At 51.0% G+C, this 17,217-nt stretch overlaps 1 protein-coding gene across 5 annotated transcripts; it reads right to left on the bottom strand.

The window, feature by feature from the left end:
* Positions 1-254: 254 nt before the first annotated feature.
* Positions 255-17,216, bottom strand: AIFM1 (apoptosis inducing factor mitochondria associated 1). 5 transcript variants are annotated; one of them, XM_053990568.1, is made up of 19 exons: positions 17,113-17,216; positions 15,865-16,007; positions 13,162-13,255; positions 12,537-12,566; positions 12,001-12,113; positions 11,777-11,907; positions 11,119-11,209; positions 10,420-10,504; positions 9,604-9,680; positions 9,107-9,215; positions 8,377-8,484; positions 7,471-7,559; positions 7,214-7,390; positions 6,535-6,677; positions 4,386-4,510; positions 3,688-3,884; positions 2,336-2,580; positions 932-2,244; positions 255-791 (listed from the first exon to the last, which is right to left on the bottom strand). In XM_053990568.1, the coding sequence occupies exons 1-17, from the start codon at positions 17,177-17,179 to the stop codon at positions 2,509-2,511; spliced, it is 1,851 nt and encodes a 616-aa protein (XP_053846543.1). In that variant the 5' UTR covers positions 17,180-17,216; the 3' UTR covers positions 255-791; positions 932-2,244; positions 2,336-2,508. The 5 variants fall into 5 exon arrangements, with proteins under 5 accessions (XP_053846543.1, XP_053846542.1, XP_053846545.1 ...); XM_053990567.1 differs by having other exon boundaries at positions 932-2,580; XM_053990570.1 differs by having other exon boundaries at positions 932-2,580; positions 7,250-7,390.
* Position 17,217: the final 1 nt, after the last annotated feature.

Genomic DNA, 17,217 nt, shown 5'->3' with positions numbered 1-17,217 from the left:
GGGGGAGGTTCCTTGTGAACCTAAGGAGGTGCAGCCATAGGGAAAACTCACCAAATGAATGATCTGAAATGATCACTTGGAAGCAGGTGGGTGGAAGGGAGCTGACAGGGTTCAGCTGGGGCAGCAGCCCAGGGATCTCAACCAGAGGAGCTGGAGCACCTGAAGCCTGGCAGAGGCTATGGGGCTCTCCTGCTCTGCACGGGCCTCACCTGCAGCTGACTTTCTCCTGATACACTAGGCACAGGTGGGCACGATTAGAGAAATGAAATATTTTATTAAAACTGGTTCATCTCAATGAGCCATGGCCAAGAGTAGGGTGGCAGTGCAGTCCACCCCCACTTGTCTGGTGTGCTATGCTCAGGCCATTGTGGCTGCCTGGAGCAGCGGCTGTCCCTGAGGTCCTGCAGAGCACTGGCAGCACGAGGCTGTCCAGCCGTGCAGGAGCGCCAGAATGCCCTACAGAACAGGGAGTGCGGCTGCTGGTGAGCCAGGGCATCAGTGCCTGTGGAGGGGGCAGAGCTGTGGGCCTTGGTCTGTGTCCACTCGTCAGTGATTTGAGGAGAAGCTGAATTCTTCTCTTGTGTTGGAGTCTCAGTTTCTGTCTCCTGGTCAACCATGAGGGGAGCAGCTGAATTTTTCTCCTCTTCTGCCACACTATCTGTCTGTGTCTCTTGCTCAGCATATTGAACAGCTGAATCTGCCTCTTGTGCCCAGGACTCAGTCTGGGTTTCCTGTTCCACACGATGAGAGGCCTTTCTCTGAGGGTCAGAAATTACTTTCCTCGTGGAGGCCTGGAAGGAGAGTTGGGGATTTGTAGAGGTCACTGGGCTTCCCCCAGCAGCAGCCACTGGGACAGGAGTGCAGGAGCTGCTGGGCCTGCAGCGCTGTGGGCAGGGAAGGCCTCGTCCAGCCCTCTGTGCTTGGCCCTCACCGGTTCTGGCCCCACCGGGCCGCTGCTGGCCCGGCGGCTTCTCACGGGTCGGTGCTGGCCACGGGCTGTGGCTCTGCTGGCCAGCATGGCCGGCTGCAAGGAGCCACCAGGGCGGGACTTGCGTCCCTGCGGGCCTTGTTCCCGCCCCCCCTCGTCCGGGCTGAGACGGCTGTCGGTACCCCCCCGAGCTCAGGGAGCTGCGGGACGATGTCAGCCAGGACACGGACCGGGTCTGGCTGCCCTGGGAGCTGCGGGACGATGTCAGCCGGGACACGGACCGGCCCTGGGAGCTGCGGGGCAGTGTTAGCCGCGTTAGGGACCGGCCCTGGGAGCTGCAGGGCACTGTCAGCCGGGTTAGGGACTGGCCCTGGGAGCTGCGGGGCAGTGTCAGCCGGTGCAGGGACCGGCCCTGGGAGCTGCCCTGAGGCTGCTGCAGCTGTGGGCGGGAGGAGGAAGAGGTGCGGGATGGAGGCAGCTGCTTGGGCAGGGTGCTGGTACAGCTGGTGCCATCCTCCCGTTGGCCTTTCCCTCTGTCTCTCAGCTGGTGCCTCTCCTTGGGGCTCTGGGGACTGGGGTTCTGCTCCTCCATGGCTCCTTTTCCACAGGTGTCCTGGGAAGCTCCTGGGGGGCTCCTTCCTCAGCAAGGTGGTTGAGTTGGAACCCCAGAGGGGTTCCTTAAACACCCCACAGGCAGGATGTGACCCTGCTGTGTCACAATGGCCCCTTGGTGTCATGGGGCTTGCAGTGTCACAACGGCCCAAGGGCACCATGAGGCCCTGCATCACCCAATGCAGTTATCAGGTGTGTTGGGTTTGCATGGCCAGGTTTTGGCAGCAAGGGACTACTGGGGTGGCTTCTGTGAGAAACTGCCAGAACTTTCCCCATGTCTGACAGAGCCAATGCCACCGGCTCCAGGATGCACCCACTGCTGGCCAAGGCTGAGCCCAGCAGAGATGGTGGTGACACCTCAGGGATAAAAGATTTAACTTCAGCCCATGGGAAGGACTCACGCTGGAGAACTTCATGGAGCACTGGCTCCTATGGGAGGGACCCTACCTTGGAGCAGGGGACAGAAACAACATGTGATGAACTGACCATGGCACTCATTCCCTGTCTCCTTGTGATGATGGGAGGGAGGATGGAGAGCCCAGGAAGGAAAGGGAGGGAGGGGAAGTGGTTTTAAGATTTGTTTTACTTATCATCATCCTGCTCTGATTTTGATTGGTAATTTATTTTCCCAAGTTGAGTCTGTTTTGACAGTCTGGAGAACAGGCAGAGAGTCTGCAGGCCTGCTTGCTCACCAGTAGGAATTCCTGCAAGGAAAGATGGAGTTCTGCAGGCTTCTCCAAGGCGCACACAAGGGAAAACTGACCCCAGTGGGGCAGCATGCTCCCCTTTCCTCACCAGCCAGGCAGTGGTGCAGGAAGGAGCAGGTGACTAGAGCAATCTGACTTTATTGGTGCAAACACTGGGCTTGGGTGAGTGGAATATTCCCAAGTGCTTCCAGGAAGCTGCCCAAGGTGCAGGGGTGCACACAGCCAGCAGCCCACTTCCTCCAGGTGTTCCTGCTGTGGAGTTCAGTCTTCATGAATGTTGAAGAGCTTTGCTACTTCATTGAGGTCCTCATGCTCCTCCCCATCTTTGATTATCTGGAAGAAGGAGAACACATTAAATCCTGCGCATCCTGTAGAGAGCCAGTGCTGCAGGACTGTCACAGCCAATGCCAGGAATACCTTGGATCCTCTCTGAAGCACCAGACTGAGACAGCCACAACACAACAGCACTTTCTACACCCAAATTCACATGGGAGTCTTAAATGTACCATCACCTGCCTACAGGAAAAGCAGGAAAACCAACCTCCTGTCCCTACGGCATTTGTTTCTGGGTTTCCCTTTACAGCCAGGGAGAAAAAGTATTATAAAAAGTGATTCAGCTCTGCAAAGAAGAGCCTGGCCCTGACTTGGAGTCAGGATACCTGGCTTGAACCTGCAACTTTTAGAAAAGATGAAGAGACCACGGATTTAGGGTCAGGACTGCTGAGGGAGGGAGGAAGGAAGGGAGGGAGGAAAGGAGGACGGCAGGAAGGAAGGAAGGCAGGATCTCCCATGGGGATGGCAGAAGCAATATGTTTCAATTGCATCTTCAGATTAGATATCAACAAACACTTCACCATGAATAGTTTGTCTTGGGACAGATCATCCAAGGGTAGTGTGGGATCACTCCCATGGTTCAAACAACCAAAATTCTTCAAAGGTTTTAAAACCTGACCCGAGTCTGGCTCAGCTGAGCTGAGAGGTCTGGGCCAGGCCACAGGGGTGGGGACACACCAAGCCCCTGCTCAGGGCTGCACCAGCCCAGCTATGGTGGCTGTTTCTGAGATGGTGACATTTGAGACCTTTTCAGACACTTGGCCATGGGACAAAGCAGCACAAAAATGGAACACTTCGCTTCTGTGCTGTCACTGTGACTCCAGCCTGTACTACAGACCTGGAATTTCAGCCATGCCAAGGCAAGGCTTAGAGCACACACCTGATTCGAGTTATTTCTGTAAAAAATTTGCAAACAATTCAAAAAAGCACAGGGACAGTTCCCCTAATTCACCCAGAACAGTGCTCCCATTGGATATTGCCCAGCTCTGCACCAGACAGAGCATCTGCCTTTATTTATCCTCACTTTGAATTGACAGATTGATTTTTCCACAAGAAAAGCCCCGCTCTAACACACCCTCCTGTCTGCCATCCTCGCCCTGCACTGACCTTCCGAGCAATGGGCATCCTGTTGAAGATGTTCCACAACACAATTCCCACCACGACTTTATCCCTGAGGTAGAAAATGACACCTTTGCCGTAATCTTCTCCTTGCTTTGGGACTTGAGGCATTGGTGAAGAGCTTTGAGAGATCTGAACTTCTGAGGCTTCCGCTTCTGTTTCACTCTCAGATCGAATTCCAGTCCCTAGGGCAGAAATAGGAGGAGTCACACACCCAGTGCAGGACATGTGATGATGAGAGCAGACTAAAGAGCATGTTCTGCAGGAGCATGAGGTGTTTCCCAGAAGTTAAGTTTCATTAACAAAAGGATGAAACCATCCCAACATGGAGCATAACACCAACAATCCCCAACTTCCACCCCCAAATGCAAAGGAGAGCACAATCTGCTTCCTCCAGGCAGCGGATACAAAATAAACATGCTTGGATCCAGAGTCTCTGTTGTCCCAAACTGATCATTTTATTGCTGTGGAGGAGATCAGACTTCCCTGAGAGAGGCTGCATGGCAGTAGAGGTATTCCCTGATATCTTCTTGGAGGAATGTTTTAATCACATTTTAATATAAAAGCCAGCCTTTAAAGCTTGGTGGAGAAACGAGACAGCAGATTGCTGTTTCCTCATGCTCTCAGAGGTCAGGGTGACTCTGTGGTCCCCACACCAGCACGTGCAGGAGCTCCCCAGTCCCTACCTGACTGTTCTGTTGCACTTTTTGGCGTGTCCTTCTCTGTCGCCTTGGCAAACACTCCCACTGTGGGCAAACTGCTGTCCACGAGGCCAATGGCTTCGTACCCCACGTTGGGGCCTAGGTCACTCCTAGGAATGAAGCGGGAACAAAGTAATTTGTAGCAGTAGTGAGACAAATCCAAGGCAGTCCCATCCATCCGTGCTCCACTCCTTACTCCAGCATGGCGTGGGCAATGCTGGACACTGACACACTGACTGAGACACGCAGTCTACTCTGCACACACAGGTGGAACAAGGAGTCAAGACATAACAAGCCCATGGCCGTGAGCTTCAGAAAAACCTGCTCACTGGCCAAAACTTTGAAATCCTTCAGGCCTGCTCCCTGGGAGGCAGCTGGAGGCTTCCCAGCTTCTGGAGTGCTGTTACCCACACCAGGCTTGGCAGCATGGACAATCATTCAGTGAATATTTTTGAGAGCATTTAGAAAAGACTAAAGAGAAGAAAACCTTGCCCTAACACCTTCTTGAACTGGGCACCTGGATCTGAACCAGGGTGCTGATAGTAGATAAAGCAGCTGTGGTTTGGGACCAGTAAGTAGCAGGTGTCTGAAGTGTTTCCCAGGATGCTGAGGAAACAGGTGCATCACAAACCATGAATCTATGTACAACACAACCTGCCTGGCCAGAATCCTCCAGCACAGACTGGTGTTAATGCAAGCAACACCAGTAACATGGCAGCTGTGATCAGCTGGAGCTCAGGAGGGATCAGGGAATGATTTGGGTTGGAAGGGACCTCAAAACCCATTTCATTCCACTCTTCTACCATGGGCAGGGACACCTTCCGCTATCCCAGATTGGGCCAAGGCCCATCCAGCCTGGCCTTGGACACTTCCAGGGATCCAGGGGCACCCACAGCTTCTCTGGGTACCCTGTGCCAGGGCCTCATCACCCTCAGAGGGAAGGATTTCTTCCGTATATTGAAGCTAAATTTCCCCTCTTGTCAGTTTGGAGCCACTCCCCCTTGTCCTGTCACTCCAGTCCCTCTCTGGCTTCCTTGCAGCCCCTTCAGGCACTGGAAGATGCTGTGAGGTCTCCACACAACCTTCTCTCCAAGAGGATCAGGATCCTGAGCACACTGACAAAATGCATGAGGAATTCCTGTCATTTCCTAGCTTTTCAGCATGGGGGAAGGAAGTGTCAGTCTTTGAGGGCTGGCACAGTGTGACACCTGCCAACAAACACGGGGCTGCAACTACACAGCCCTTCACCTGCATTTGGTCCTGGCTGAGAGCATCCCAGAGGAAAGCACCCGTGGGAAATGGCTGTCTTTGTCCTTAGCTGCACTTGATGACCTCTGAAGTTTTTCCCAACCTCAAGGATTCTGTGGCTCTATGTTTCTTGTTTAAAAGTGAAGTGAGAAATGCTCTGGGCCCTGAATCCAGGCAGGACAGACCAAGCATTCAGATAAGTGACAGCAAGTCATAAATAACTATTTCTGTGGGAATTTCCCTGAAAAAACTAAAACTGTTTTACCCATATTTGAAATCCTGTTAATAAACAGGATTTGGGATTTTTAATTGGGCTAAACTAACAGCCTTTTGGATTTTAATTTTTTGTGAAGCTTTTTGTTTTGTTTTCTCATTCATTTTGTTTTAAAAAGAACTTCAGGAAAATATAGCAAATTTGCCCATTTTCCTGATACCTTTCTCTGGAAAACAAACTTTCAGTACACCTGGATGCAGCAATGCTTTGCCACTAAAACATCAGTTCAGCAAAAGTGCAACACTCAGACCCACAGACTGGACTGGGGAACTTCAGATAATCATAACAGAAAGCTGCTGCTAAATTCAACCTGTAAATCAGTCTGCTCTGAGGAAGGGGCTGTTCTGTATTGCTCCTTGCTCTGCGGAATGGGACTCGGTCATGGAGAAACTGGGATCTGCAGGAAGGGAAAGCACTTGAGAGAGGTGAGGGCAGAGCAGCAAATGCTCAAACGCCTCCCCGGCCCTGAGCTTTAGGAACATGAAGCTGTACAAGGTGTTTGCTGAGGTGATTTCACTCCCCTTGGGAAACAGACACTTCTCAAGGTGTATTCTGTCCAAGCTCCTGCAACATGGCCACACATGGAACCCCCAAAGAGGAAAGGACTGTTACCAGAACATGGACTGGTGCCAGTAGGGCTTTGCAGCTCCTGTCATGTTTTCTCCAGCCAGTCTTCCGCTCACCACGGCGTGATCATGGTGCTCCACACGCCTGCGGCCCAGTTTGATGTCATAAAAACAGGCAGCATCCCCTGCCTTGGAGAGAACCATCCTATGAGCACCATGACAGGGAAAGCTTCCACCAGTGCCCCAACAAAAAACATCGGGAAGAGAACAAGTGGAACAAGGAACTGAGTTTTTCTGACAAACCCCAAACACCACCACTACCTCATCCCACTCTCTGGACTACACAACTCCCAGTTTCTCAGCATTTTTCCCCGATGTTCGGCAAAATAAACCAGCATGAGGTACGTTTTCCAGAGGAATCAAAGTATCAACGCCCACCAAGGGACTCTTATGCAAGCAAGTGATCCAGGCTATCTTTAGGTTACCCCAACTCCTCTTACACAGCATAAATATTCCAAACTTGCCGTGGTTACCACGGCAACAAGGTGGCTGCAGCGCCTGACCATGCTCTGGGCCTGCGCTACAACTGCTCTCCTTACTCGCTCCTGTTCACTTCCTTCACCTCCTCCTGTCACTCTGTGTGTCCCACTACAGCAGCAGCAGCACTGGGAAGCTGTGCCCACATTCACCACCCAGATGTTGTAGGAGGCTGTGCCCACACTCACCACCCAGATGTTGTGGGAGGCTGTGCCCACACTCACCACCCAGATATTGGAGCGTGCCTGCAGCTCTGCATTCACCCGGAACCCCCCAAAGTCTGAGTCCACCTCCAGCCCCGCTGACTTGGCCAGTTCCACATTGGGCTCCAGCCCCACTGCAGCCACAATGTGATCTGTCTCCACCTGTTTGGGAATGTATAATTAGGATGTTAATTCCCTGTGTGCCCCTGCAAATGTGACCCTCTCCCTGCTTTCCCATTTACCTTCCGGCCGTCCTTCAGTTTAATCACCAGCCGGTTGCCGGAGACAGAGACTGATTTGACCACGGCATTGGGCAGGACATTGACCCCCTCTGGAAACAAGCACAGGACACCTCACTGCCTGCTCAGGGCTGGGCAGATTCCCACCTACACCAGGTGGTTGGTGCAGACAGATGCCGCGTGAGGAACCAAGTCAGAGCCCACCTGAGCTTTGCTGCATGTGCTACTGCAGCTCTGGGGGAAACAGGAGGAGAAACCCAGCTTAAAAGTCTGAAAGCTGCTTAAAAGACAATCCAAAGTACATCTCATGATGACAAGGCCACATCCAAAAGAATTCCCTAGAACAGGTGTTCAGGAACTAAGGACACTCAATTACCTATTGCTGTGCCACAGCCAGGCCCAGAGGCCCAACAACGCAGCTTGCAAAAGAGAAACTAACTCAGACCTGTAGATTATCAGGCCCTGCAATCCACACCCCAGTGACATTCCTACTCCCTCTCTCCCTCTCCACTTCCCAATGCACAGGATTATTTTGCACTTAATGCAGGAAATGGAAAAAGGTGTCTTGGATCTTACTGACTTTATCAGCTAAATACTACAGCAGCTGGCCTGACCCAGGTGTGTGCATAGACACAGAGATCATTCCAGGGAAACAGCCACAGGGAAGGAAAGCCTCCCTGACATCAGCAAGCCTGTTTGCTCAGCCTTCCCAGAGAAACTGCCAAGAAGCCCAGGATTCATGGCAGCTTTGTGCTGCCCAAGCTCCCTGAACTGCAACTTCCCCTGTGCTGCACCCGGGCCACTTTGCAGGGCGCAGCCCTCCCAAGGCTCCAGGGACAGAAAGGAACTGGATGTCCCCAGGAGCAGCTACCCAGCAGCCACCAGCCCAAGCCCGCTCAGTAGCTTCACCTCTTCTGACTTTCTCCGTGGTCCAGTTGCTCAGGTATTCAGGCAGGACTTTGCCCATGTTGCCGTTCTCTGGAAACAGCTGGATCACCTCCAGGCCTCGGGTTCGTGCTGGAAGAGAAGCATGGAGCAGCAAGATGTTGGAATACACACTTTACTTTACACAAGGAGCTTGACAGAAGTTTCCAAATCTGGGAGTTCTGACTCCCAAGGAGTCACTAAGTGACTGACTACTGTTTCACATATACCTGCAAAGTCTAGATAACAGACTTTTAGGAAAAATGCTTGGTATTTTGGCAGAAACATAAAAAAATTACCATAAAGGCCCTACGCACACACTGACAGTTAGAATCCAGCTACTCACCACCTCTTTGAAATCAAAGAATTATGGACCGCTTTGGATTGGAAGGGACCTTAAAGATCATGCAGTTCCAACCCCAAAATCATAGTTTGAGGGTGGCATTGAGCACAGAGAACAAATGTAACTTTTCAGAGGGTGGAATGACTTTGCAGCTCGCACTGACCCGCAGAGCTCCCACCTCTGTCATCAGGGGATGCTAATGAGGGAGAGACTGGGAAAACCTTGGCCACAAAGGCAACAAAACACCCATGTGTTATTTCCTTTAGGCAAACACAGAGTCTGTGCAGAAACTGAGCAGTTGGGGACTGAAAAGAAGTTTCTAATGTGAGGCTGCTGCCAGTCAGTGCCTCTCATAGCTGGGGACACGCTCACCTCTCCTTCCCAGAGCGCAGGCCAGCTCGCTGCCGAGGAAACCACCACCAATAATTGTGATGGACTTGACTTCCCTGGAAATCTTCTCCAGCCTTCGGAAGTCCTCAATCTGAAAGAACATTTACCCCCATTTCCAATCCTCTCTAACAGGAATGGCAGCATTGGTCATACTCAATGGCTTTTATTCACTTTGGAAGGTGCAGCAAAGTCACACAGGAGGGAAAATTTACAAAAATACCTAAACTCCATAATCCCACATACTGTTACAGCTCTCACACTGAGGAAAGCAGGTGAGTGGTTGAGTAGACTCTACCCTGGTTTCCTGCCTGGGGAAAAAGAATAAGCAGGCAATGGATTCCTGGGCATCATCTGAGGGAAGCATCTGAGTCAAGGCAGGACCATCCCGACCCAAAGCAGAAGAGTTTAAAAACTGAAAAGAGTGGTAAGTGGCTCTGATTTATTCAGCCTCACTGGGGCTGGCAGCACCTGGAGGTTACCTTTCGGAACAGAGTCAGCCTTTTCTGCACGTCCTTTCCTGCTCTTTCGATGGCAGGCAGCTTCCTTGGTGATCCCCCTGTGCACAACAAGGAGAGAAGGGAGACTATTGACACCACAGCCATGGCACTGAATATCCAGACAGCGCAAAGCTGTCTCTGATCTCAATTGTGCTTCCCAAACTGTTCCAGTATGGGAATATCCCAGTATCCCTGTTGCTGCCTGAATGTCCCAGAAAATCTGATGATGCAAGGCAGGTGAAAACCCCAGCATGGCTGTCTGCACAACTATCCTTCAAGTGACTGCTCCACATCATGTTCGACACTATAGAGACTTCTCAAATACAACCAAAGAATCATGGAATGGTTTGGTTTGGAAGGAACCTTAAAGCTGATCCAGTTCCACCCCCTGCCATGGGCAGGGACACCTTCCACTGTCCCAGGCTGCTCCAAGCCCCATCTAGCCTGGCCTTGGGCACTGCCAGGGATCCAGAGGCAGCCACAGTTTTTCTGGGCAACTTGTGCCCAGGAAGAATTCCTTCCCAGTATCCCACCTAACCCTGCCCTCTGGCATTCCCCATTGTCCTGTCACTCTAGACCCTTGTCCAAATTCCCTCTCCAGCTCTCTTGGAGCCCTTTTAGGCACTGAAAGGCTCAAAGATCTCCCGAAAGCCTTCTCTTTTCCAAGCTGGACTCTCCCAGCTCTCCCAGCTTGACTCCACAGGGGAGGTACTCTAGAGAATTTCTCTCTAGCTAAATGTCACTGAAATAAAAAGCCTGGCACAAGACCAGGAACAAGAGAAAAAACACAGCACCTACCAGTGGCAATGAGACATTTGTCATAGGATATCTGGGTCCCATCACTAAGCTTCACTGTGTTCCCTCTGACATCCATGTGCACAACCTGCAAGGTGAACCCAGCTGAGCTCAAGCTCTTCACTTCATGGACTACTGAGCAGAGGTACAAACTTGGAATTAACATTCTCCCACCTTTAGGTTTAGGGTGGGGGCAGGAGTGGGGAAGTGAGAGGACTGGAAGTGGTAATTGAGACAACTTCTTTGAGAGTCACCATAACTCAGGTTGATCTTCCCAAGGTCTGACTGTGAAATGGGCTCAGACACAGCACAGCTCAGCAGGAAGAGTAATCACTGACATTTATCATGGCAACATACAAACAACCGAGGATATAAGTATTTTAGAAGGTTCACCATAAATTTCTCCACCTTCCTGCTGCTTCAGCACAGTGCTCCTGCTCACCTTATCACCCACTACCTCGATCTCTGTGCTCTCTTCACCTCACCCTCCAGCCCACGCAGCCCAGTTCCCACTGTCACACCCTGTCTCTAAGGTCTACGTATTTTTGTCCCATGCCCAGACTCCAAACTTATCCTTCTCTCTTCCTCATCATCTTCCCTCAGCTCACTGCTATTCCTCCAACTCCAGTGGTTCAGTACCAGCTTAGAGTACAGGTTCTGTTCAGGAAGAGCTGTAGGAACAACAGCCAGTGCTGTACCCACCTTCTTGCCAGGCAGAACTGCTACCCCACCATTCTCCACAGAAGGCAGGTCCTCGACAGGCACGTAGAAAGACGGCGGCTGGAAATAGATACTGAGAAAAGCTCCATTACCAAACAGGTTCCCTTTGCTCTTGGATACCAGAAATCCAGCTGTTCAGCAACTCCAATTAAACAAAGACAGTTCTGTGCATCCACAACAAGCTCCATAATTATTTATCTATTTTTAAGAATTAGGGTCTTCACACTGTTGAAGTTCTAGGGTTTGGATCACGGAATCATAGAATCAGTCAGGTTGGAAAAGATCATAAAAGTCCAACCACCAAGTAAGGCTTAATCAGAGAAGTCACAAAAATAAAGTATGATCCCATGTCCTTGGACCTCTGCTCTAACCTGTGGAGCTTCATCTTTATCAACTTATTTCCCAGGACTCCTGCCCATAGAGGAGCATATCTAAGGGGAATCACAGCAAAGTTCAAGAGGTATTGAGTACTGAGCTAGCTCTTGTGGGAAGCAGAATTCTTCAACCCCTGCTAGCACCAACACACCCTTCCCTGCCCTCAGTGCTCCACTGGCTGATGGTTCTCTCCCAAGAACAGTTTGGCCATTGTCACCTTGTCACTAACCACTTCCTTTGCCCTGTCACCTGCAGTGCCATGTACCTCCTCTCCTTGCCGTTCCACTGCTTGAACCGCAACGTCTCTGTCACGTCGGGATCATCAGAAAACCACAGTTCTTTGGAAAGGGGTGGACGCATGTAGGGGAGGGCAGGATCTTCAGACACAATCAGCACCTTTAATTGGCCAGGAAACATATCAGCTGGAGCGAGAGCAGGCAAACAGGAGCACACACAGACCAGGACAGGATGGAGCAGGACAGCTCTTACCCGCGCACCAGGGTCACGGGCCCGGATGGATCTGGCAGCAGCGAAAGCAGCAGTTCCTCCCCCAATGAGCAGGAAAGGGACGTGGGATGGGACCTTGGGAGGCGTGCCCGGAGCTGCAGGTGACAGATGGGACAACGTACTGCAAATACAGGCACACAGCCCAGCCCCAGGGCACAGAGTATGTCACCAGGGGGCCTTCCACATTCAGACTTCCTTTGGAAATTGTCCTCCTTCTGCCCCAGTACCCTTCCCAAGAACCCCGCTGCTGCTTCCCCCAGAGCTGCTCCCTGCAGGAATCAGTCAGATTTCAGCAAAATGGTTTTTCTAAGTAAGCCTGGAAATCTGCGCTGGCCAACCCATAAGCAGTTTATAAGAAAGGGCAAGGCACGTTTTTTGGTAATTTTGTTCGAGGAGACAACTTTTGAGTTGCCTGCAGAAGGCACCTCCTCCCACAGGCAGTCCTGTTGCTGAGAAACATGCGGTTAATCCATGGGCAGGGACAAACTAGGCAGTTAAGTACTGGCACCAGAACTCACCTGCTGTGCCCTGAGGAGCAGCACCTGCACCTGAAAGAGAAGAAAGACATAGCTTAAGTCAGCGAAGCACAGGCTGTAATTTGGGAGCTGCAGTTCAGGGCTCACTCGAGGATGAACAGGCTCTCCACTAGCCAGGGAAGGAGGCTTTCTGGAATCAGTGTCCTTGCCAGACAATGCAAAGGTAAAAGCCAGAAGCAAGGTTCACTTTTTTTACCACAGAAGGAATAAATGGCAGAAATCAGCCCCAGGAGACATCCTACTTCATCCTCAGGATGGTCTGTAAAACAGCCTCTTTTGGGTCATGGAACTTCATGGGTCACTGTTTTCTGTGCTGGGAAGTCACAGAACAACAGAATCCCAGAATGGGTTGGGCTGGGAGAGATGTTAAAGCTCATCCAGTTCCACCCCCCTGCCATGGGCAGGGACACCTTCCACTAGACCAGGTTGCTCCAAGCTCTGTCCAACCTGGCCTTGAATGGGAATTCGAAACAATGGCACACACTGAGAGGTGCAATCCTACAAAGGCACATCTGTGATTCCAGAGAGGCTCTGTTCTGTTTGTTTTGGAGGCCTCAGGCTCATGAAGAACAGAGCCAACCCCCTGACCTGGCAGGCTGGTACCCACCTGAGGCAGAGGACTGATCGTCTTGGGTTTGCCTGGTGATCCTCGCGAGCCGGCTGGCGTATCGCTCTTTGCTCTCCTGGATTGTTTTGTACACCTGCAGACAGACAGGAGACTTTTACCTCATGCACCTTACAGCACCAAGGCACCATCCTGCTGCTGCCCCTGACAGGCTTTTGTCCATCCCACATGCTGGAAAGTCCAGTGACAACACGTGGGGCAAAATACACCTCCCTGGACAAAGTGCCCATTGAGAATGTGCTCAGAAAATGACCTGCTCCCCAGGTGTAATGAGCCTTGGATGTCTGGCTGCTTCCCAGAAGCAATGAACCTTCCTGCAGGTGTTTGGCTGCACACCTGTTCCAAGGGGAACCAGCTCCAGTGAAGGAAATGCAGCCAAACCAGCCCCAAGACCACATGCAAGCTGGGCCATGACACAACACAAGATTGCAGAAACAGAAGACAAATCCAAAGAAAAGCAACTCCCAGCTTCCAAAGCCCAGAGCAGCTGGGCAGAGCCAGCAACCTGACTGGCTTTCTCTAGGCACACTGGTGGCAGGACAGCCCTGACATCAGCACGGCCTTGAGCCATGGGAGTGGGGCTGTTCCAGGCACTGGCCCTTCGATGTGGAATCTCTTCCAGCTGAATGCTGACCTGTTTGTTTGACTGTGAAACTCGGGATACAGCATAAGCAGAGCCTGCATGTACAATTTACTGGTACAGACAAGGAGGAAACATCTCTTATATCACATTAACTTACAAGAAAAACTGGTAATGGACAGGAGCTGAAGACACTGGGAGTGCTGGGAGCAGGTCAGAATCCAGTATTTTTCCCCAAGGGTAAAAAAATTAGAGGGAAGCAAACCTTTCTTTGAGGTAAAACCCAGCCTTGCTAATAATCTCTATCATGTGCATGACATCAAATTTCATTTGCCAATCCTCACAAGCTGCTGTTTTATAGCAAATAGTTTTAAACAAGAATGAAGGAATTTAATACCAGGCACAAAAAAGAGCACAGGACAAAAGCCTGTCCAGGGAACTGGACAGAAATGCTGGAAATATTAGAAAACAAGAACTTGTCAGTGTTTAGAAGAATTAAGATAAAGGTATTTTTAAAGCCTTTTGCTCAAAGACAGAAAAGTCAAGGTTAACAAACCACCTCTGCTTTTACAAGCAGAATCAGGAAGGTTTTAAGCGAGTCCAAAGGGCAGCACACAACAAATTAAATCCGATCCTTTAGGAAAAAACACTATTATGCACAGGCAAAACATCAGATCAGGCCTTAAGGATAAATATTTCCAATGGGACAATGTCAAGTTCTTTCTAATTAGAAGCAGAAATATACTCTGCCAGGACATGGGGTGATGTTTCAGTGCTCTTCCTTGAGGAAATCACCAAGTTGGACAAGTTTTCTTTCCTTCCCTTTAGCACAGTTATATTCAGGTATTATTTCCTTTTCTGCATGCCAAGATTACTGATATCAGGAGAGGTGCACTAATTAATAATTTGTGCCCTTACACAGTCACAAACAAAGATGGCCAGTTTGAGTTTAGATTTACTCAATGTGGCAAGGTTAATTCTAAGGCAGGTTTCTCCACTAAGAACTGCACCACCTGAGAATATTCAATTTGTAACCTTAAATTATTTGGCAATGTCCCTTGAAAATTAAGTACCTGAGGCCAGGGAGTACAAAGAGGGCTGGAAGGAAGGGCTGAAGGAAGGGCTGAAAGAAGGGCTACAGGGTGGGAGGTACAGACAGGTGCCCACCCTCCCACCCCACAAACCCCTTTAGTGAAGCATCTTACATAAACTCCTGTCCCAGTGACTGCTCCTCCCATTATTAAGTATAACAAGAGGTTGTTGCCAGCTTTGCCAGGAACACCTGAAGACGTCAGGGATCTAGAAGGGCATCTTAGCTGATGGCATTGCAAAACTGCAGGGGAAGACAGGCAATGGAAGAGAAGAGGGAAAGAGCTGAATATTAGGAAGGATTCTTGATTAAACAGGTCTTGGGAAAAGCAGAGTGTGCTTTGTAATTTCAGCTACCTTGTCTGCCAAAAAAAAAAAAAAAAAAAAAAAACGGGCAGCAGGGCACAGGAAAGAATTATATTTAAAGGAGATAGGAAAATATTTTTCTTCCATGCACTGTTTTGATTTTTTTTTCCTCTTTCCCAGGAGCTTCCTTTGGAGAAAATTGGGATTTGGAACTTTTAATGAATATGATCGTCCTAGAGAAAGATCTTGGAAACAAAGATTTGTGTGGTGTAAACTTAGGATCTATCTTGTCATTTTCTCTTTCAGTGACGCTGCAAACCTTTATCCTTTTTAAGTAGAACATAAATACTCCCCAGCTGGGGGTTGATTTGGTATACTTACACAAGTTAAGCAAATGTTCTGAACTGAGATTTGGCAAGGAATTGTTTGTCCCATACAAGACAACAGACAAGAGCTGTGCCTGGTCATAACAAAAAAACCCAAGAGTGCCTTTAAGTTAAAAAAACTTAAAAGGTAACTGAAATTACAGTTAAAACCTAAGTAATCATAAGAAGTTACTTTCCATTTAGCTCCCCTTGAAGTTTTCTGAAGGAGGAAACAGGGATAAAGCTACAGAAATCAAAGGCTGAGTAAATAGAGCTGGAATACAGCAAATGCTCGACAGGAAAGATGGACTGCAGCTTCTTCCCAGGAACCACCTTTCTACTTACATAGGCACCTGCTCCTAAGGTGGACAAGCCCATAATAAGGACAAAAACCGAATTACTGCCCTTTTGCCCAGGCATGCCTGTGCTAGCCATTTGTCTGCTCAGCTGCAGGTCTGGGGGCACATTCCAGCGCTGCAACAACGTGCCTAAAGAACAAATTTATTGGAGAAACAACACAAAAACACTGTCAATACAAAGGTTAAGTCTGGAAATTTAGAGACTAAGTAAGTTCTGAACCCAAACAAACTCCTTGTTTGGAAAACCCAGCCCCACATCTGAGCAACCACAGGGCATTATCCTGAGCCACAACAGTGTGCTCCGGGCAGCTGTGGAGACCAAATTATCTGTAAGATCAAGGGGTAACTGAACTAACTGATAGCAGAGGCATCTCTAGGCAGCTGGAAAGGCTGCCTGCAGCTGGAGCCTCCAGCCTCTCTGGGCTGGCCGAGCACAGAGATGTGTATTGGTGGTTCCAACACCTTCTCCAGGCCCTTCCTGTCCGAGGATGCACCTGGCTCCAGCAAAAGCAGGAGCCAGGCCAGGGCGGGCAGCAGGAATGGTGACACCGGCACCAAACTCCCTCTGCTCACACAGCTCATTCCACCGGGATAAACCACCAGCCAGCAAGGAACGGGGTTTTGCTGGCAAAAAGGGCATCCCCGGTGGAAATGAGCAGATCCAGATGCAGGCACCTCCCGCCGTGCAAGCCGGACGAGGAGCACCCGTGGCTGAGCCGCTGCACCGCGTTTGATTTCTCCATCACCAGATCACAGCCAGGGGCCGGCCCAGTTCATCCCTGAATGGAGCGATGCGGGGGACGGCTCCGAGCGCTGCTCCCAGCACCGCCGATGCTCCCGGGAGAGATTTGGGCTCTCTCAATCCCCACCTCCGCCTGCCCAGGCCCGGTGAGAGCAAAACCCGCTTCACCCCTGCCTGAAGGCACTTATTTGTGACAAAAACCGCAGCAAAGCCAGCAGCACCCGAAAAGAGACCGAGGTCCCAACCAGCTCCGGGTCACTCACGCTGTCCCAAACACGTTCCCGAAGCATCCGCGCCTCCGCCGCCCGCGCCCCCTCCCGCAGCGCCCCGGGCACGGCCGTGTCCGCACTGATCCCGCGGGATGACCGCTCGGCCCGGTGCCCTCCGCAAACCGCGCTCCCGGCCGGGATCGGCCCCGGGCCTATGCCGGCCCCGGGCCGCGTGCCGCAGCGGCGAGAATTGCGCCCGGTGCGCCCCGGTCCCGGCACTGACCCGCGTAGGCGCGTCCCCGCGGCGGGGGGCGCAGGGCGCGCGCCAGGCCCGCGCGGCAGCGGAACATGTCGCCGGTCGCCGGTCCCTCGGTCGCGGCCCCGCCGG

This window comes from Vidua macroura, chromosome 14 (genome assembly GCF_024509145.1).
Source record: "Vidua macroura isolate BioBank_ID:100142 chromosome 14, ASM2450914v1, whole genome shotgun sequence".
NCBI classification, from domain to species: domain Eukaryota; kingdom Metazoa; phylum Chordata; class Aves; order Passeriformes; family Viduidae; genus Vidua; species Vidua macroura.
This window is presented reverse-complemented; position numbering and strand designations above follow the sequence as displayed.

What these genes read in the sequence shown, in the direction of transcription:
- AIFM1 (XM_053990567.1), bottom strand. Translation starts at nt 17,179, where the DNA reads ATGTTCCGCTGCCGCGCGGGCCTGGCGCGCGCCCTGCGCCCCCCGCCG. An exon ending in CCCGTGACCCTGGTGCGCGG is followed by an intron (nt 11,908 to 12,000) that starts GTAAGAGCTGTC and finishes GGCCAATTAAAG; the next exon opens with GTGCTGATTGTGTCTGAAGA. An exon ending in CTGCGCTCTGGGAAGGAGAG is followed by an intron (nt 8,485 to 9,106) that starts GTGAGCGTGTCC and finishes CTTCTCTTCCAG; the next exon opens with CACGAACCCGAGGCCTGGAG.